Below are 21,357 nucleotides of genomic sequence, written 5' to 3'. Positions count from 1 at the left end.
GTTTCGGCTGTCCTAACTGTGGTGGGAAGTTCGTTCCACCATTGTGGGGCAAGGACCGAGAATAGTCAGCTTCTCTTTGATGACCCTCCCGGAGCTCGGATAGGAGTAGGTCTGAGTCAGCCAGAAGATGCAGAGCATAGGGGTCTTGAGGGTGTGTAGTTAGAGACCATTGACCGGAGGTAGGCGGGAGCGGTTCCCTTCGCCACACGATATGCCAGGTTGAGGGCCTTGAAGCGGATTCGTGCGGCAATGGGGAGCCAATGCAGGTCCCTGAGAAGTGGGGTGACATGGGCTGACTTCGGTAGGTTTGAGATCAGGCGGGCCGCTGCGTTCTGAATGAATTGAAGAGGCTTGGTGGCCGTGGTCGGAAGGCCCGCAACCGGTGTGTTCAGTAGCGGCTGCTGGTTCTCTCTCCACTAGGGGCGCTATACCAAAACATTTTGCAAACATGTACAGTACCACGCAACCGACTCATGGCAAGACGTGAGCGATTCGACTCACGCTCACGGCAATGAATCGGCTCGTATGAACTAGTCGCTCAGCTGTTACTACAACAACACACAACCAGTCAAATAAAGTATAGTCTAATTCACAACTTGAAACACAATATATAAATAGAAAAGTTAGAAACAAAACTCGCTCCGTCTCCAAACACACTCAGATCTCTCCCTCTCTCTCCTTCTCTCTCTCACATACAGCGCGACGTGGAATCGATTCGTTACACAATCAGACCTAGTATATGTAGTATTATATACCAAGAATAACTTCAGTATGAGTACAGGGCTGTACACATATTTTGCATATTGTTAAACGAGCCAAGGCTAGCTATTAAACTATCGATATGAATCGAAAATCTGGGACCCTGATGTAAACAAGACAAACGTCTTTCTCAGGTCTGCATCCCCTTAACAATTGTGTGTATTGAGCCGTACTGTATTGTACCCATTCTGCAATCTGTTAATAAAGTTTTCATTCATTCATTCATTCAAACATAGACGATATTGAACAAGCCATAATCCACGCATTTTCAATCCAAAAGAAAGAGAGAGAGAGAGAGAGAGAGAGAGAGAGAGAGAGAGAGAGAGAGAGAGAGAGAGAGAGAGAGAGAGAGAGAGAGAGAGAGAGAGAGAGAGAGAGAGAGAAGCCAGCGTTAGCTGAGTGGCTGAGAGAGAGGGAGAGAGAAGCGTTATCTGAGTGGCTGAGAGAGAGAGAGAGAGAGAGAGAGAGAGAGAGAGAGAGAGAGAGAGAGAGAAATATCGCTAATCTACCTTGTTGTTGGCAGAAGGGCTTGTTGATAAAGTGTATAATCACTCCATGGCATTGTCCATCCAGCCTGTGTTGATGTCCATCCATTGTCCATGCATGTCCCTCCACACTGCATCCATAATATAGCTTGTTAATAGCCAACAAGTACTGTGAGTGCCTTTGTCCATGTCCGCCTCGAACAGCCTGCAAACTACCTGGTGTTCTATCGCCATGCTCTAAGACAAACTCTAACCTTAACCAACTTTGAAAGAGTGCCTAAGCCTAACCGTTGAAAGAACTTGCCATCACGCTCCAAGACAAACAGCTGCATCTCACAACAACACAACTATCTCTACCAAGCTAGAATAAGCTAGAATTGGAACATTAGAAAGTGGATTCGGCCAATCAGAGATCGTCTCCGCGAAATGCTGCTACGGAAAAAAATACTGGCGTCGGCCAATCAGAGAGCGTCTCCGCGAAATGCGGCTACAGAAATTCTTGACTGCTGCTGCCTAGACCGCTTCAAATCGCGCCCGGATTCCAACATAATAGTCATATTTCAATGCACAACGCGTTACGCACTGATTGGCTGCTACGGATACAGCGATCACACAGTGACGCGCACTCAGAGCGCTATCGCGTCTAGCCCGGGCCAAAAAAAAAAAAAAAAGTGAGTCACTTCCTGTTCAAGAAAACGAGTATTTATTATTTTATTTATTAACGTTATATTGTGCATTGGAAACACAAACATACTTAAAATTAGTAAATATTATTCATTTTAAACATGTTTATATTATTTATAGGGCTATAAAACAAAAAACTAAAAAATAATTGTTCTTGTTATTCTCTCATATAACCAGGGCAGGTTCTGAGGGGGGGCGGCGCCCTAGCGCCCCCCAGTGGCGGCCGCCACTGGGTGTGTTGCAGTAGTCAAGGCGGGAGATGACTGTTGATTGGATGAGGAGTTGGGTGGCTTCTTTTGTCAGGAAGGGGCTGATCCTTCTGACGTTGCTCAGGAGGAATCTGCAGGTTCTGGTTGTCGATGTGAGCGGATAAGTTCAACTGGTCGTCAAGGACAACACCAAGGTTCTTGGCGGTCGGGGACGCGGCCACAGCTACATTCTCGACTGTGATGGAAAGGTCAGTCAGGGGGGAGCATTTGGCCGGCAGGTGAAGCAATTCTGTTTAGCTTAGGTTCAGTTTGAGGTGGTCGGTCGTCATCCAGGCAGAGATGTCGGACAGACAGGCCGAGATCCGCTCAGAGACATGGATATCTGAGGGAGGGAATGAGAGGAAGTGTTGAGTATAATCGGCATACTGTAGCAATGATATGAGGAGGCATGAGACGTGATAATGTTACCCAGATTTAATACATACGTTCAAGTGATTTCATGGTTGTTGTTTTTATGAACGGTGTGAAAAAACTTTTTAGGGATGTGGGAACTACCCCCGAGTTGAGGGAGGAGTTGATGGTTGCAGGTAGGAATGGGAGGAGGTCTGGTGCTATGGTTTGGAGGAGTGGGGAGGGTATCGGCTCCAGCTGGCATGTAGTGGGACAGTTTAACGTTACCAGTGTCAAGGCCTCTGTGTCTGTAATGGGAGAGAAATATGACAGAGTAAAGGATGAGGTTCTTGATTCAGCATTTGGGTGGGGCTTGGGAGAAGCAGCTGCGGATGTTCTCCACTTTTTTCTCAAAGAATATTGCAAAGTCTTCGGCAGAGAGAGAGGAGGGGGGAGGGGGTGGAGAGGGAGTGAGGAGGGAGGACATGGTGGCGTGCAGTTTGCGAAGGTTCTTAGCTGAGGCCTTATTGTCTTATGGTGAAAGAAAGAAGCTTTGGCAGTAGTAATGGTTTTGGAGAAAGCTAACAAGAGGTTAGGTGGTGATGTCACCAGTGAGGCGTGTCTTTCTATACTTCCTCTCAGCCGCTCTCAGGACCTGTCTTTCTTCTCTCACTGCATCCGACAGCCATGGACTGGATGGGGAACGGTGGGAAGGCTTCTCAGCGAGGGGACAGAGCTCGTCAAAAGAGGTTGAGAGGGCTGAGGATGTGGAGGTTGCCGTATCTGGGGGGAGAGCCGAGAAAGTTTCACTCAAAGGTAGAGGAGGAGAGGGTGGAGGGGGATTGGGAGCGCAAGTTGCGTCTGAATGAAACATTTTGGGTTGGAGTGGATGGTTTGGGGTTAAGCATAAGAGTTAGTGAAAGAAGTTGTCTGATACATGATGGGGGAGTTACCGTGGTGGAGTCATGGGAGAATATGAGATCCAAGGAGCTGCCTGCTTTGTGAGTGGGAAGCAGGTGGGGGTGCCATCTTCTGAAAAAGAGCTTAGAAGCATGTCCAGCTCGTCTGGGAAGTGTTCGAGGGGACCTGGAGGATGATAGAGAGTAGCAATGCTGAGATTGAATGGACATCCACACGCACACACTCACTTTAAACAACTCACTGCAGCACCCACTTTAACCACTTTAGTACACCTAAGCACACTTTATATTTATCTGTAAAGAATTTGCACTACAACCCATACCTCATTACACCTTACTGTAAATGATATTGTACCTAAATTGTACCTCATCCCACTTCTGCTTTGCACTGTATAGTATATTGTATGGTAACTCAGTTACTTCTACTCTACATAGAGCATTGTATATATGTATATACTGAAAATTGTTGTCTACGTACTTGACTTCTATTTTATACTTGCTATACTTATTTTATTATCTATTTTTGCCTAGCACAGTCTCTGGAGTGAAACAGAAAGAAGCATTTTGTATAAAAGTATTCTGTACTTCTGTACGACAACTAATAAAGAAACTTGAACTTGATTAGAGACAGATACTTACATTTGTAGACCATGAGGGAGAGGTCAAAAGACCAGTGCCTCCACCACGTCTGGAAGGTTGTGGTGTGAGTGATGTTATAGTTTGTAGATAATGCTGCATGTGTTGTTGAGTTATCTGGTCTCAGTGAGAGCCAGAAGCTGGAGGTTTTGACTTTAGGCATAGGCAGTAATGAATTCTGCTTTCCTGACGGCTGATTGACAATTCCATAAGCCTCCATGTACAGTGACACATGACAGGTATATTTGTGGCCGTAGGCGGGTAGTGGAGGTTGCTTCCAAACTGGCGTGGATGGCTTAAAGCTGGTCCGGTGGAGGAAAGTGTTGGGATGGGTAAGAACGAAGCACATTGTTGAGGGGGGTTGGTGTAAAGCAGTAGTTGATTGAACATATTAACAGATTGCAGAATGGGGTACAATACAGTACGGCTCAATACACACAATTGTTAAGGGGATGCAGACCAGAGAAAGACTTTCGTCTTGTTTACATCAGGGTCCCCCATTTTCAATTCATCATAACATTTATGACATACACGACATACAAATATACAGTACTGTTACATCCAGACATTTATGACATACAAGATATACAAATATACAGTACTGTTTATTTACAGACAGAGTTTCTAAAAGAGAATATATACATTAGAGGGGGAGGAGACTGTACATTGGGGGTGGTTGGGTGGGGTGGGGCGGGGGGGGGGGGTTGGACATTTACCGTGGCCAGTTTTGAATTGCGGCCTCCCGTAGGTGCTCTTTTAGAGCTTTGAAGGTGGGTTGGGTTTAGGGCTGAGCCCAAACGTTCGAACGTACGAACCTTTGTTCGTTACGTTGGCATTCTAATTCTAAATCAACATTCGATTTATTATTATTTAAAAAAAAATCTATTCATTCTGTTTAAACCAATGGGGTTTTTCTTCACAGTTGCAGATAAATATTAGGCTACACTAATATTATGGTATTATGAGTTATATTCATTAAAGAAAGTTGGTTGATTTAGTTGGGCTGGGGCTTCTCCCTGGGCTGGGTCTGGGGCTGGAAAGTTGATTTAATAAAATAAAAAAGGACTAATTTAATCAGATTAATCACTTTATTCAAATTGAGGATTTAGTTTGAGGATTTATAAATAAAAAAAATATATATATATGTATATTATAAACATTATTATTTTTAGGTTTGAACGTCCGTTCGAAAAACCCTGACGAAGTTAGAATCCCAAAAACAGGCTTCGGGGACAGCCTTAGTAGGGATTCACATTATTTTACGCCTGTGAGTAGGGCGTTCCACATTGTTGTGGCATAATTGCGAAACGTGTTTAGTCCTTTGTTTGAGCCGAATCTGGGTTGAACATGATTTGTGGAACTCCCCCCTCTGGTGTTGTGGTATTCACTGACCTTTGGGAAGTATTTCGACATGGGTACCTTAGTGGTGTAGTGTATCTTGTAGACCAGGCCCATTGCAAGTTGCTGTACTCTGTCGTCTACTCTAAGCCATCCTAGGTTGTCAAAATGGGCAGGGGTAAGGTGGGTTTTAGGAGTAAGGTCAAGCAGTAGTCTGACCAGTTTGTTTTGTGATGTTTGTAATCTTGTTTTTACTGCCTTTGAGGTGCTTTGGTACCATGAGGTGCAAGCATAAGCGTAGTACCCTTGAATAAGTGCTCCTGTTAGAGTCTTCAGGGTATTCTTGTTTACCAGAGAGGAGATCCGGTACAAGAATCTAGCAGGAGGAAAGGTGAAGTTATCAGGTGAAGAGGGGATAATAGTAGTAGATAATAGTATACATGGTATATACAGTATAGTAGTAGCACACTGTACACTGAGTCCCCTCCAGCCATTAGTTCTCCAACTATTGGCAGCGGTCCAAGTATGTGTGTGTTCCTGAGTTCCGCACACACACATCATAAAGTCTGATGCTTGGATATAGTGTGTGTGTGTGTTTGTGTGTTTGTATGCGTGAGTCAGTGTGTGTGTGTGTGTGTGTGTGTGTGTGTGTGTGTGTGTGTGTGTGTGTGTGTGTGTGTGTGTGTGTGTGTGTGTGTGTGTGTGTGTGTGTGTGTGTGTGTGTGTGTGTGTGTGTGTGTGTGTGTGTGTGTGTGTGTGTGTGTGTGTGTGTGTGGTGTCCGTGAGTGTGTCCGTGTGAGAGTGTGGTGTGTGCATGTGTGTGTCCTTGCGTTCAGATGTTCTAGAATCCTCTGAGCTGTGATCAGATAGACTGTCCTCAAGCAATACACACATTAATATACTTGCACACATACAGACACACACACACACAGACAGACACACACACACACACACACACACACACACACACACACACACACACACACACACACACACACACACACACACACACACACACACACACACACACACACACACACACACACACACACACACACACACACACACCCATGCATGTGCACAAAAGCATGGAGTCCTTGCACAAACATGTACACATGCATGCAGTCACTTCATCCAAACACATAATAACTTAATGCACACGTGATGGAAGTAGTTGTATTATTTAACCTTTATTTACCCATAACAACCTGCTTGACACTCACAGACTTCCACACATTCACACCTGGGAGCTGCCCAGTACAACCACAGTATGACACTGTTGACCAATAGGAGCTGCCCAGTACAACCACAGTCTGACACTGTTGACCACTAGGAGCTGCCCAGTACAACCACAGTCTGACACTGTTCACCACTAGGAGCTGCCCAGTACAACCACAGTCTGACATTGTTCACCACTAGGAGCTGCCCAGTACAACCACAGTCTGACATTGTTCACCACTAGGAGCTGTCATTCTAGCATTCCTAGAAGGTCTGAACCAGAATTTAAATCTCATTTGGGTGTAAGAGCTCACATTTTATGACCCCACAAATATCTCTCTCTCTCCACCCCTCTCTCTTTCTCTCCATCTCTCCCCCCTCTCTCTCTCCCCCTCTCTATCTCCCCCCCCCTCTCTCTCTCTCTCTCTCTCTCTCTCTCTCTCTCTCTCTCTCTCTCTCTCTCTCTCTCTCTCTCTCTCTCTCTCTCTCTCTCTCTCTCTCTCTCTCTCTCTCAGTATAACCTAATATCAGCTGGGTTCTATGATGGAGTGATGCTCTACTCCCAGGCACTGAACGAGACTCTAGCAGAGGAGGAGAGGGGAGGAAGAGGAGGAGGAGGAGGAGGAGAGGAGGTGGGGAGCAGGAGGCCCAAGGGAGAAGATGTGACCAAGAAGATGTGGAACCGTACCTACCACGGTAAGACCAGCACACGCCATACTCACATGTCTATGGAGCAGCCTCAGATTTTACATCCCAGTGACATCACTGATTCGAGGGTTCTCTCTCTCTCCTTCGCTCTTTGTCTCTCTCTCTTTCTCTCTCACACTCTCTGTCTCTCATTCTGTCTCTCTCTCTCTCTCTCTCTCTCTCTCTCTCTATATATATATTCCTTAATTCCACGTAGAAATTACGCGATACATTAAGCGTGGGGTCACCAAAAAAATTCCTAAATAAAATGGGGTTGTAAAAATAAATAAAAAAAGTTTGAGAACCCCTGGTCTACACCCTCCGCAGACCCAGAGAGGAGACGTGTGGTAGTCTACACTCTTCCCAGACTGACAAAGGAGACATGTGATATGATATGACATTTATTTATATTCAACCAATAGTTATATAAGCCCGGAAATACATGCAGGCCAACCAAGCAGACAGAGAACAGACGGACATAATTATGGATGGGTACCGTTCACATTTGAACCAATACCGGTACCAGTACCGGTACCTGTGAATCGATACCGGTACCCAACGGTACTTCTTTCGGTACGTTAGTCTCTAAAAATTCGAATACACATCTATATATTTAAATAACAAATAAATGAAAGTATTTTACAACTGATTAAACAAACAAACAATCTTGCAGCAATGAACTACTCTGCTGCTGATTGAGTATTCTAGCAGTTATTTTCGGTCACTCACTGTCTTTGGAGAAGACCCGCTCTGCCGCAGTGTTTGGTCTTACATAACAGACTGTGGCTTGTTTACCAACGTCACATCCGGTACTCTTCTGTCCTCCTGACTGCGCTTGCTAACGTTAGGGAGCTAACGTTATGCCCAGCGATTAGCTAACGTTAGCTATAACGTTAAATAAGTTACAAATATGTGAAACTATGGAAGGAATAAGCCGACCGCTAAAAAGAAAACCCACCGCGGCAGCGCGAGCAGATCCAAAATAAAGTTTTGAAAGGAGTGGTAGTTTGGACTCTTTGGAGCTAACGTTAGTAGTGTTTCAAGAGCAGAGGTGGAAAATGAGCTACACTTTCTGTTGTGAAGGATCAGATTAAACCGAATATATATATTTGTTTATGGATATATATTTAATAGTATTTGTATATCGTTTGATATCCCTTGTATATTCTTTGTACATATACACTGAATATCCCTTTAGTCTACTAACAGCCCATAATAGTTTCATTCTCTCATTGGACAAGAACCTGGCGCCAGCAGCCAAGCCCTTGGTTCAAGTTCAATCGTGCCGACGAACATGTCGTTACAAGCCCGGTTCCGCGTAGGAATACGTCTGGCGAAATACGAATGGTACTATTTGTTCACAGCGCATATATATATGGCGCAAGTAAAGTAGAACTTTCTTTTAGTCCATTAGTCCTTTACCCTCCAACCTAGTAACAGACGTGAAGCCTCACCCACGACCCACGTGTGGTGCAGTATGGCCTACTTGGCCTCAGAATAGGCATTGAGACATCGTGTGGATTAATAGTTGAATTGTCATAGTTTGGCACTATACCGTCGAGTGGGACGTATTTCTATTAAGTTAATAATAGTCTATTATGTATGGTGCATCGTTCGGTTAGAGTTATGAAGTGAGCAGTACCCCCATCGTTCCTGGCGTTATCTAGAGTCTTAACCAGGCTGGGCAGACCACGTGTGGTGCTTTCATCCGAGGAGTTCTGGGCCAGGACGAGTGGACCTGCACATTGGATTACTTTACCCGGACGACGGCGAGCCCTACACGGCTTGGATTATCTACTTGCTTTGGGTGCTTTGATTATGCCATGGATAACAGCCAACACTGCTGAGTGTTGGAACTACCCCCCGAGAGGAGTCCAGGTGAGACGGCGCTCTACCCCGAGTGAGGTCGCCTCACGTCTCTTCGTTGTGGACCGGCAGCTACCGTCTACAAGAGGGCCCAGCTGTATTCATCTGTGGACCGAGGTTCTGTGGGCACCGTGTTCAGCACTCTGAATTCTCCCAAGAAATCGTTGGCCAGATGGGATATCGCCGGCGGCTCTCCTAACCCCCCCCCTACTGACTTACAACCAGCGGGACCCCCCTTTAGTGTATCCAGCTATAATCATTTAAGTACCATCGCTATAGTTCCCTAAAGAACCAGGTTGTATACTTGCTCCCTGCGTAACCAGAGATTGGACATTCAATGTTGATTTGCCTACGAATACTCATTTGCCTTACAAGTGCATTCAAATCATAAATGTCATTAAGTGAACGTTGTATATACCCTTTGCTATATAAAATATTCGATTTATACATTTGTGTGGACTTCGTTTCATGGTGGGAAAGTGTTCATCATATCTATATCATGTACTGTGTGGCCAGTAGTTAAAGTACATAATCGGTGGTGGTTTAATGATACCATACTTATCAATACAGTCAGGGAATTGTACCCCTCAGTTACAATTGGTCCTTCGAGCCGGAGGGTAACTAGTGTAATATTAATATAGTGTTATTAATATTGAAATGGCCTATGATGAACACTCCACGAAACGGTCCTCCTAACGTAGAACGCCCGCGGCGCAGACGACAGCCACCTCCGTACTTAGAGGATTACGCTGTCAGTCAACTACCTAGCCTTCGACAAACGGTAAACGCGGTAAAAGTAGAAAGTAAAATTATGTCTGACCTTAACGACCAGGTTACCCCGACCACAGAGGCCCTAGTGGGTTCTAATGTAACTGACCAAGCTCACGGTGGGGACCAGGAGGGAGCTGACATGCCTTTACCCCCCGCCAATACCGAAGAAGTAGTCCCCGACCAGCCCCGGGAGGAAGACAACCCTACAGAGAGAGAACTCTGCACGGAAGAAGAGGAGGAGAGCGCAGAGGAAATAGAGCTCCAGGACTCCCCAACGAGTACAGCCAGGAGCGGCTCACCTCTACAACCGTCTTCCCCCAGCGAAGCGGAGAGGATGCTATCACAGGCGTTCCTCGCCAGCCTGACAGCCTCTACCGAACGCGATCGACTTCAGGGTGAACGCGATCGACTTCAGGGTGAACGCGATCGACTTCAGGGTGAACGCGATCGACTCCAGACACAGCAACGGAGCGAAGAAGAGCGCATACGCCTGGAGATGAGACGCCTTCAGACGGAAGAGAATATGGCAAGAGACCGGGCCGACGCCCAGCGCGCCGCTGCCGGTGCCCAAAGAGAAGCAGATCTCACCAAGCGCGAAGCCGAGCGCGACAGACTACAAGCGCAGCTAATGGAGCAGCTGATCCTCAAGGCAACACCCTCTCCCTCCGCCAGGGGTTCAAGGAACTCGTCGAGACAACAGTCAAGGGCAGCGTCTCCTAACCGAGCAAGCGACCCTGAACTTGACCAACAGACCAAGCCTATACCCCCCGCAGACCCCCTTCCCAGACCGGTCCAAGCGAGACCCAGCTACAAGGAAGGAGCGGCATACACTGCGGAGAAGCTAAATAAATGACTACAGGATCTAGAGGACCTGATAGAAGAAGAAGAGGGAGAGGAGGAGAACCAAGCCCGACGACAGCACAGTACTCCACCGGACCAGGAGGTCCAGTACAGCCCAGGCTATACCCCCGCGGCGCTGCGCTACAGACCCCCGACTCTATTCACGGGTGAGCATGACGCACGACCAGCCCCGAGGAATAGCACCTGGACCAGCGGGCCATGGTACCCTGCCGGTACCAGCCCACAGAGAGGCGCAAGAGGAGACTTGCCTAAGAGGCCTCTCCCCCAACGCTCGCCGATGTATCAGCCATCCACGGCGTCATACATTGGTACACCGACGTTTCCAGACTTCACCTATGAGAATCGAGCACAGTACACGGAGCTCCGGATGTGCTTAGAGACAATGATGGTGGATGTCGCTGATGAACGCCACAAGTATGCAATACTACTGAAGCACCTGAAAGTACCGCGAGCGCACAATATAGCGCTAGCCTATGCCACCTCTACGACCCCATACACCGCGGCTCTAGCAGCGCTGGACCAGAGATATGGACGTATATGGGATTACGTGATCCAAGAGATAAGGCATATTGACCGCCTACCCCCAGCAACAGACAATCGCTCATTAGACGACCTGTCTATAAAAGTGCAGTCCCTGGTAGGGATGCTGGGAGCGCAACGGGAAAAGGGTATGCACGAGCTATACGCCAACTCTAACGTCGAGAGGATTTTAGAGAAGCTGCCACCCGCCAGACAAGAGCGCTTCAGGCGGCAGAGAGACCACCGTGATCCTAACGGTCCCGAACCATCCCTCCTCGATCTAGCCGACTTCCTGGCGAGAGAAGTCAGCAGCTTACGACTGGATACGTTCGTGCGGAGCACACCAAGCTCCAGAGAGGGACCCAGGAGAATAAACGATGGAAGAAGATCGTTGACTGTCATGCACCAATCAGAATCAGTACCGAGCAGTAAGAACCACAGTACCCCCTCGAGAAAAGAGAAGTGGAAGATGGTGTGCCCGTACTGCGAGAAGGAACACTGGCTGTCACAATGTGACCTGTTCACAAAGATGAATGCAGAAGAAGTGAGTCAATGGATAAAGTCCAACAGGCGCTGTTACCGATGTGCGCGCAGTCACATGGCAGCCGAATGCCGCCTAAAGAAGAGGTGCAGTCGGTGTGACGGAGCCCATCGAGATGTACTACACGACAGTAACAGAAGAAAGCCTGCACCTGCACCATCGAGCAGCACCAAGGCAAGTGTCATGTACATTGACCCCGCCAGCAGCAGCGGCGCCCAAGTGCTCTTAAAGGTAGTCCGTGTAACATTGAGCTACCAAGATAAAGTCATGGACACTTACGCCGTCCTTGATGACGGGTCAGAGAAGACCCTTCTGCTCGCGTCCGCTGCGGCCCAGCTGGGACTGCGGGGGAGCGAGAACCAAATGACGATTCGGACAATAAGAAGAGATTTAAAGACGATAAAGGGCGAGAATGTCTCCTTCACTATCGCAGCAAGCGGGCAGCCAGAGCGACGGTATAGGATTACAAATGCTTTCACCAGCCAAGAAATAGGACTATCACAGTACACCTACCCCATCGCCAAGCTGATGGATAAATATGTGCACCTGCGTCAACTACCTATCCCGCTCATAGACGGCGCCACCCCGACCCTGCTGATAGGCTCCGACCATGCAGACCTCATAGTCCCGATAGACCGGGTCCATACAGGACCCCGAGGCTGTCCTGCAGCAGTCGAGACCCGCCTAGGGTGGACACTACAAGGCCCCCTCGCTAAATCTCTCAACCGAACAGCAGCCACTAGCTGCCTCCACTCCAGAGCGACAGAAGAAGACACCACTCTCCTGCAGCATGTCGAGAGGCTATGGACACTAGAGACAATGCCCTTTAAGAACGAAAAGAAAGACATTCGTTCTAAAGAAGACATTTACGCCATAAACCTCCTCGAGCAAGGGACAAAGAGAGTCACAGTCGGCGGAGTGATGAGATACGCAACTCCACTCCTGAGGCGAGAGGGAATGCCCACCTTTCACGCAAAGAAAGACGCCACGGAGCGGTATCTATTGAACACAGAGCGGCGCCTAGCCAAAGACCCCGCTCAAGAGAGTGTGTACCGCGCTGAGATTGAGAAGCTAATCACAGCGGGACACGTGACAAAGATTGACATTAAAGAGGCCGATCAGACGACCGAATCATGGTACGTGCCGCACCACAAGGTCCACCACAACGGCAAAGATCGCATTGTGTTTAACTGCAGCTACCAGATCGGATCCCAAAATCTGAATAAAGAGCTCTTGCCCGGCCCCACACTCGGCCCCTCTCTACTAGGCGTGCTACTACGCTTCCGCCAGGACAAGGTGGCTATCAGCGGGGATATCAAAGGGATGTTCCTGCAGGTGAGACTAGTGGAGGAGGACAAGCCCCTGCTGCGGTTCCTATGGAGAGAGAGGATCGGAGATGAGCACCCAGCCATCTACCAGTGGGAAGTCCTCCCCTTCGGAACCACATGCAGCCCGTGCTGTGCTACATTTGCACTACAGAAACACGTCGCAGAGGACCCAGCAGCAGATGAAGAGGTCCGACACAGTGTGAAGAACAGTTCTACGTGGACAACTGTTTACAAAGCGTTTCGACTCAAGAAGAAGCCGAGGTTCTCCTACTCAAGCTACGCGCCTCCCTGATCAAAGGCGGCTTTGATCTCAGGCAGTGGGCCAGCAGTGACCCGCACGTATTGCGCAGCCTCTCCCCCGCGGACAAGGCTGCCAGCAGCGAGACCTGGATGGCGACAATCCCAGGAGAAGCCCAAGAAATGACACTAGGACTAGTCTGGCGCTTCAAAACAGACTCGCTCCACTATAGACACAAACCCCTGACCACGGAGCAGGGAAGGTCGACGGCGATACCGACCACCAGACGGAGTGTGTACAGAACACTCGCCAGACAATATGACCCGTTGGGATGTATTCTACCTTACACCACCAGGGCAAAGATGATTGTACGAGCACTATGGGACAAGGACCAGGGCTGGGACGACCCAATACCCGCACACCTTGCCTCCACATGGAGAGAGTGGGAGACGGAGCTCCGCTCACTCCCAGGCGTCAATATACGCCGCAGCTACTTCCCACCCACAGTGAGGCCAGAGACATGCAAGATGGATCTACACGTCTTCAGTGACGCCTCCGAAGTAGCCTATGGATCGGTGGCCTACTTGCGTGCCCAAGAGAAGGGAGGAGAGATACACACTGCTTTCATCCTGGCTCGCTCAAGAATAGCCCGACGAAAGCAACAATCTATCCCGCGTCTAGAGCTCTGCGCAGCCCTAGCAGGAGCGCATCTAGCCACGTTAATCCAACGTGAACTCACCATTCCGGTGCACAGAACAATCTTGTGGTCAGATTCCACGACAGTACTCACATGGATCAAGTCTGATTCATGCAGATACAAGGTCTTCGTGGGAGTCAGAGTCACCGAGATTCAAGAGTTAACAGAAGCAGCGAGCTGGCGGTATGTGGACACCAAACACAACCCAGCTGACGTCATCACCCGGGGAATGTCCCTAGCAGTGCATGTGAGCGGATCGGAGCGCGAGCGGCGCGGGGCGCGGAGCGGCCGGTTTTGACGTGAGCGAGGAGTGGGTTTTAAAATGAGTCGGCGCGACGTCCGGAGCGAGAGTTCTCCTCCGCTCCAATCCACTCCAGGCCGCTCACAGTGGTTTAACACTGATGTAATATATACATGCAGTACAATGCCAAAGCAACAGATGGCGATGTACAAACATGAAGGCCATTTTCAACCAATGAGAAGGGTGAACCTGTGATAGGCTGTTCGTTCAGGCTTTGTCACTGTAGAGACGCCCACACTCACTCTAGTTAGAAAAAGTATATCGACGCCATTGTTGTTGACGTTAGCTTACATGCTAACGTTAATGGCAGCGACCATAGCATTGTGGCTCGGCTAGCCTATCATCGCTTAATAGAGATAGTGAATGGATAAACAACGTTATTTAACATTGCAGAATGGCTACAATTACAATGCGGCTCAATACAAACAATTGTTAAGGGGCCCAGGGGGTGTAGACTGTTCTAGTTTGAGCTCATTTACACCATGCTCCAAAAAAAGAAGAAAAAAAACTGCCGAGCGATCTGGCGCGGGGAGCGGGGAGCGCTCGATTCAAGGTGAGCGGGGAGCGAGCGGAGAGCGACTTGGGGGCGGGGTCAACATGAGTGATTAGCGGAGCGGACCAAGCTTTAAAGAGCGAAGAGCGGATTTCTCGGCCGCGCCGATCCGCTCACGTGGTCTGGTCCCTAGATGACCTCACCCGTCGCAACATCTACAGTGACGGACCAGAGTTCCTCAAGCTCCCGGAAGAAGAGTGGCCTACGCCCACCCCACGGGAAGCGAGTAAAGAGGAGGCTGAGAACAAGAAACCTATGTTCTGTGGACTGAGCACAGTCGCCTCCACAGACCCCAACATAGATGATTGCATTACCCTACAGAGTGCGCAGCTAAAGACATTTCTGCGGCACCACCCAGAGATTCAGCCCACTGCCGACATTTCAGCAGCTGACTACGAAGAAGCAGAACTTCTTCTACTACAACGAGCCCAGAGAGACTCGTTCCCCGATGAGCTAGACTGTCTACAGGGAGGAAAGCCCGTCCCATCAGACAGCAGATTGCTCCACCTGGCACCCGAGAGCGACGCCCATAATCTCATCAGAGTGGGTGGTCGTCTGCGGAGAGCCCCCAATCTACCGGATGACGTTAAGTACCCGATAGTCTTGAACAGCCGACACAAGGTCACAGAGCTGATCATAAAGAAATACGACGAGGATGTACACCACGCAGGAGCAGAGAGAGTCTTCGCGGAGATCAGACGTCGCTATTGGATACTTCAAGGAAGAGAAGCAGTGCGACGCTTCCAGCGAACCTGTCTAGACTGCCGAAAGTGGCGCGCGCAGCCCAGCATACCCCGGATGGCTGACCTACCTCCCTGTCGCCTCCGACTCGGCGACAAGCCATTCCACTCCACAGGCATGGACTGTTTTGGCCCGTTGTATATAAAGAAAGGAAGAGGAACCGAGAAGCGGTGGGGTATTGTATTCAAATGCATGACCACCAGAGCGATACATATCGAACTCCTTCCGACCATGAGCACAGACTCATTCCTTATGGCCTTCCGAAGATTCACATCACGGAAAGGAAAACCGTCTACATTGTTGTCTGATCACGGGACAAACTTCAAAGGCGGAGAAAGAGAGCTGAGAGAGAGCTTCCAAGCTATGGGCCCAGAACTTAAGACCCACCTCGCTCCATCCCAGATTGACTTCCAGTTTAATCCCCCGAACGCACCCCACTTCGGTGGAACCTGGGAACGAGAAGTACGTTCTATAAAGACAGCCCTGTATGCCGTGCTTGGGGCCCAGACTGTGGCGGAAGAAGTCCTAATGACAGTCCTCACGGAGATCGAGGGAGTATTGAACTCCAAGCCCCTCGGCTACGTCTCCAGTGATGTAGCAGATGTCGACCCAGTCACCCCCAACACACTCTTGATGGGGCGGCTGGACCCCGCGCTACCCCAGACAATGTACAGGCCTGAAGAAGCGAACGGCCGAAGAATGTGGAGGTACAGTCAAGTACTAGCTGACAAGTTTTGGAACAGCTTTCTACTCCACTACCTACCGTCTCTACAGACCCGCCAGAAGTGGGTAAAAGAGAGAGACAATTTGACAGAAGGAACAGTCGTCATGATTATCGACCAGTCACTACCCAGAGCTATGTGGCCGGCTGGCCGCGTAAGCAAAGTGATCACCGGTGCCGATGGCAAGGTCCGAGCAGCCGAGGTGCTCGTCCAAGGGCGAACTTACACACGACCCGTGGCGAGGCTAATAGAACTGCCCAGACTCCCAGACACTATCGATGACGACCATGACCCGACGACTTTGTGAGTTGACTGACCCTTACAGCGGACCTTGAGTGGTAGACAGTGCGGTTAATCTGTCTCTGCTTAGCTAATTAGGTGGGACTAATTAGGGTGCGGCTGTTGTGAAGGATCAGATTAAACCGAATATATATATTTGTTTATGGATATATATTTAATAGTATTTGTATATCGTTTGATATCCCTTGTATATTCTTTGTACATATACACTGAATATCCCTTTAGTCTACTAACAGCCCATAATAGTTTCATTCTCTCATTGGACAAGAACCTGGCGCCAGCAGCCAAGCCCTTGGTTCAAGTTCAATCGTGCCGACGAACATGTCGTTACAAGCCCGGTTCCGCGTAGGAATACGTCTGGCAAAATACGAATGGTACTATTTGTTCACAGCGCATATATATATGGCGCAAGTAAAGTAGAACTTTCTTTTAGTCCATTAGTCCTTTACCCTCCAACCTAGTAACAGACGTGAAGCCTCACCCACGACCCACGTGTGGTGCAGTATGGCCTACTTGGCCTCAGAATAGGCATTGAGACATCGTGTGGATTAATAGTTGAATTGTCATAGTTTGGCACTATACCGTCGAGTGGGACGTATTTCTATTAAGTTAATAATAGTCTATTATGTATGGTGCATTGTTCGGTTAGAGTTATGAAGTGAGCAGTACCCCCATCGTTCCTGGCGTTATCTAGAGTCTTAACCAGGCTGGGCAGACCACGTGTGGTGCTTTCATCCGAGGAGTTCTGGGCCAGGACGAGTGGACCTGCACATTGGATTACTTTACCCGGACGACGGCGAGCCCTACACGGCTTGGATTATCTACTTGCTTTGGGTGCTTTGATTATGCCATGGATAACAGCCAACACTGCTGAGTGTTGGAACTACCCCCCGAGAGGAGTCCTGGTGAGACGGCGCTCTACCCCGAGTGAGGTCGCCTCACGTCTCTTCGTTGTGGACCGGCAGCTACCGTCTACAAGAGGGCCCAGCTGTATTCATCTGTGGACCGAGGTTCTGTGGGCACCGTGTTCAGCACTCTGAATTCTCCCAAGAAATCGTTGGCCAGATGGGATATCGCCGGCGGCTCTCCTAACCCCCCCCCTACTGACTTACAACCAGCGGGACCCCCCTTTAGTGTATCCAGCTATAATCATTTAAGTACCATCGCTATAGTTCCCTAAAGAACCAGGTTGTATACTTGCTCCCTGCGTAACCAGAGATTGGACATTCAATGTTGATTTGCCTACGAATACTCATTTGCCTTACAAGTGCATTCAAATCATAAATGTCATTAAGTGAACGTTGTATATACCCTTTGCTATATAAAATATTCGATTTATACATTTGTGTGGACTTCGTTTCATGGTGGGAAAGTGTTCATCATATCTATATCATGTACTGTGTGGCCAGTAGTTAAAGTACATAATCGGTGGTGGTTTAATGATACCATACTTATCAATACAGTCAGGGAATTGTACCCCTCAGTTACACTTTCTAACAACCTGCCCAGTGTGCCCACTGTACCAAGATATCAGAGACATATGTACACTCCCCATGAATTGCAAACACCCAAAGAGTTTGAAAACATGTATTGTGCCGTTGACATTAACGTTCGTTTTGCGGTAAACAAAACGTGACGTCATCTGACTTTTTTTCTTTCTTTCTCATAACCGAAAGTAGGCACCGTTGGATCTCACATGAATCGATACTCGGTAGTACCAACGTGTTTTGGTAGGTACCTTTTAAAAGTACCGAATTCGGTACCCATCCCTAGACATAATACACCAGTCATACTACGCTCCATGAAAGCCAAGGGCCTGCAGTTGGAGAGGCTCTGCAGGAAAACAGGCCTCACTGTTCACACCCAGGCCTACTCTGACCACATCATCTCCTACAGACTCGCCCTCACCCAAACCAAATCCTCCTTCTACTCTGATGTCATCTACAAAGGCCAAGGGAATTCCAAAGCCCTCTTCTCCACCATCACCAAACTCCTCCAGCCCCCTGACTACCCCCTCCAGACCACCTCCTCATCTGCAACAGATTCACGGAATTCTTCCAAACCAAGATCGATGCCATCTACCAGCAGCTCCAGTCTATTCCTGTGTCCCCCACACCTCCGGGTGTTAAACATGACCCCCTGCCCCATCCCACCCACTCCTTTTCATCCTTCTCCCTGGTGGACAGTGACTCCATTATGAAGTTGGTGTCAGGCTCTAAGCTCTCTACCTGCTCTCTGGACCCCATACCCACCACCCTGGTGAAGGCTGGCCTGCCTGCCCTCTGTCCCCTCATGGTAGACATCATTAACTCCTCCCGGTCCACTGGCTCCGTCCCTGCTGACTTGAAGGTGGCAGCAGTCACCCCAATTCTCAAGAAACCTGGTCTGGACCTCGATAACCTCAACAACTTCCGCCCCATTTCCAACCTCCCCTTCCTCAGCAAGGTCCTCGAGTGCGCAGTAGCCACCCAGCTACAGAGTCACATGGCACACCATGACCTGTTCGAATCACTCCAGTCTGGGTTCAGGGCTAAACATAGCACAGAGACCGCCCTGATCAAGGTAACCAATGACCTCCTCATGGCTGCTGATGCTGGCAACATCAACATCCTCATCCTCCTGGACCTTTCAGCTGCTTTTGACACTATCTCACACACAATCCTCCTAGACTGTCTGGAAAGTGTCCTTGGCATCACTGGTACCCCCCTGTCCTGGTTCACATCCTACCTGACCAACAGGTGGCAGTATGTTTCCCTCAGGGGGTCCAGGTCAGCTCCAGCACCTGTTAAACAGGGTGTTCCCCAGGGTTCGGTGCTAGGTCCGCTCCTTTTCACGAGATTTCATGAGTTCATAAGGAAACACGGCCTCCACTTTCACTCCTACGCAGACGACACGCAGCTTTACCTCCACACCAAACCCTCTGCTCCCCTCCCTACCCCCTCTCTCACTGCCTGCCTCCAGGACATAAAAACATGGTCACCAACTTTCTCTAACTCAACAGCAAGAAGACCGAATTAATAGTTGTAGCTTCCCCAGCCCTCCTCCAAAAGATCGACCGCCTTGTTCTCTCCGTGGATGGCTACTCCATCTGCCCCTCCACGGAGGTAAGGAACCTCGGCATAATACTGGACTCAACCCTCTCATTTCACCCTCACGTCAAGTCTGTCACCAGGTCCGCCTTTTTCCACCTCAGAACCATTTCCCGCCTCCGCCCCTCACTCTCCGACACCTCAGCGGAAACACTCATTCATGCCTTCATCACTTCCCGCCTCGACTACTGTAACGGAATTCTTCTTGGTGCCTCCAAGAAGGTTCTGGATCGCCTACAGTACATCCAAAACTCAGCTGCGAGGGTCCTCACGTGCACTAAACCCTGGCAGCACATCACCCCTACCCTGCAAAAACTCCACTGGCTCCCCATCAACCACAGAATCCCCTACAAGATCCTCCTCCTCACCTACAAATCCCTGCACGGGTTGGCCCCTTCCTACCTGACCGACCTACTCCACCCCTACACTCCAGCACGAGGCCTCCACTCCTCCAACTCCGACCTCCTCACGATCCCCCGCACCAGGCGTTCCACACTGGGAGACCGAGCTTTCTCTGTAGCTGCCCCAGGCTGTGGAACTCCCTCTCCCCCTCCATCCGAGGCTCTGACACCATCAACCTCTTCAAAACCCACCTAAAAACCCACCTGTTCACACTTGCCTTCGCACAACATGGCCCTGCTCCCAAGTAGCCCAACCCCTTCCCCCCTGACTCTTTTAAGCTACCGATCCCGTTGTTTTTGTTTATTTTTTCTGTTACTGTTTCGTCCAATTGGACAGCACCTTGCCTCCTTTTTATTATAATTTTTTCTTTAATTTGTTTTATTTTTCCTGTATTTTTACCCCCTCTTTTATATAGCTTCTCTCTCTTGTAAAGTGTCCTTGAGTCTGAGAAAGGCGCGTTTCTCTATAAATTCAATTTATTATTATTATTATTATTATTATTATTATTATTATTATTATTATTATTATTATTATTATTATTACAACACAAAACTAGCTCATGGATTTTTTTTATGGCGAAAAGGTGGGTTTTGAGCATGGCCTTAAAAGTCCGTAGAGTGCTTGCAGATTTTATGTTTAGTGGGAGCTTGTTCCAGAGTTTCGGCGCTGCGACTGCAAATGCCCATTTTCCCTGCATCACCAGTCTGGGAGTGTGGGATTTTAAGGCAGATTTGACTGTTTGATCTGAGGGATCTGGAGATGGCTGATTGGACCAGGAGTTCCTTTATGTAAGCTGGGGCGAGACCGTTTAGGGCTGAGGATGAGGATCTTGAAATTAATTATTCGTTTGTGTGGCAGTGGTAGCCACCCCCCCCCCCCCCCCCCCTCTACACACTCCCAAGACTAGAAGAATATTCCTACGTTTATATTTTATAGGCTCAAGTTGTTCTAGGTTAATACTCTACCACTACTCTCTAATTATTCTACCAGAAAGAATAATAATGAAAAGAACACTTGGAACAATATTGCACTAAAAATAAATGTCCTCATCATACAGTATATTATTAGACATGATTTCAACCAGCTTAGTTTGAAAAGATCG

At 48.7% G+C, this 21,357-nt stretch overlaps 1 protein-coding gene across 1 annotated transcript in view; it reads left to right on the top strand.

Moving 5' to 3' along the window:
• The window catches only part of npr1a (natriuretic peptide receptor 1a), a gene marked incomplete at its 3' end in the record, with an annotated part of 384,573 nt that overhangs the window by 200,214 nt on the left and 163,002 nt on the right, over positions 1 to 21,357 (top strand). The window contains exon 5 of the mRNA XM_084312567.1: positions 7,155 to 7,335. Within this exon, the coding sequence (XP_084168693.1) occupies positions 7,155 to 7,335 (181 nt within the window). The remainder of the gene's footprint in view (positions 1 to 7,154; positions 7,336 to 21,357) is intronic.

The sequence above is a fragment of the Notolepis coatsorum genome (assembly GCF_963971535.1).
Source record: "Notolepis coatsorum genome assembly, chromosome: 4".
In the NCBI taxonomy this organism is placed as follows: Eukaryota; Metazoa; Chordata; class Actinopteri; order Aulopiformes; family Paralepididae; genus Notolepis; species Notolepis coatsorum.
The sequence above is the reverse complement of the archived record's forward strand: the minus strand, read 5'-3'. Positions and strand labels throughout refer to the sequence as shown.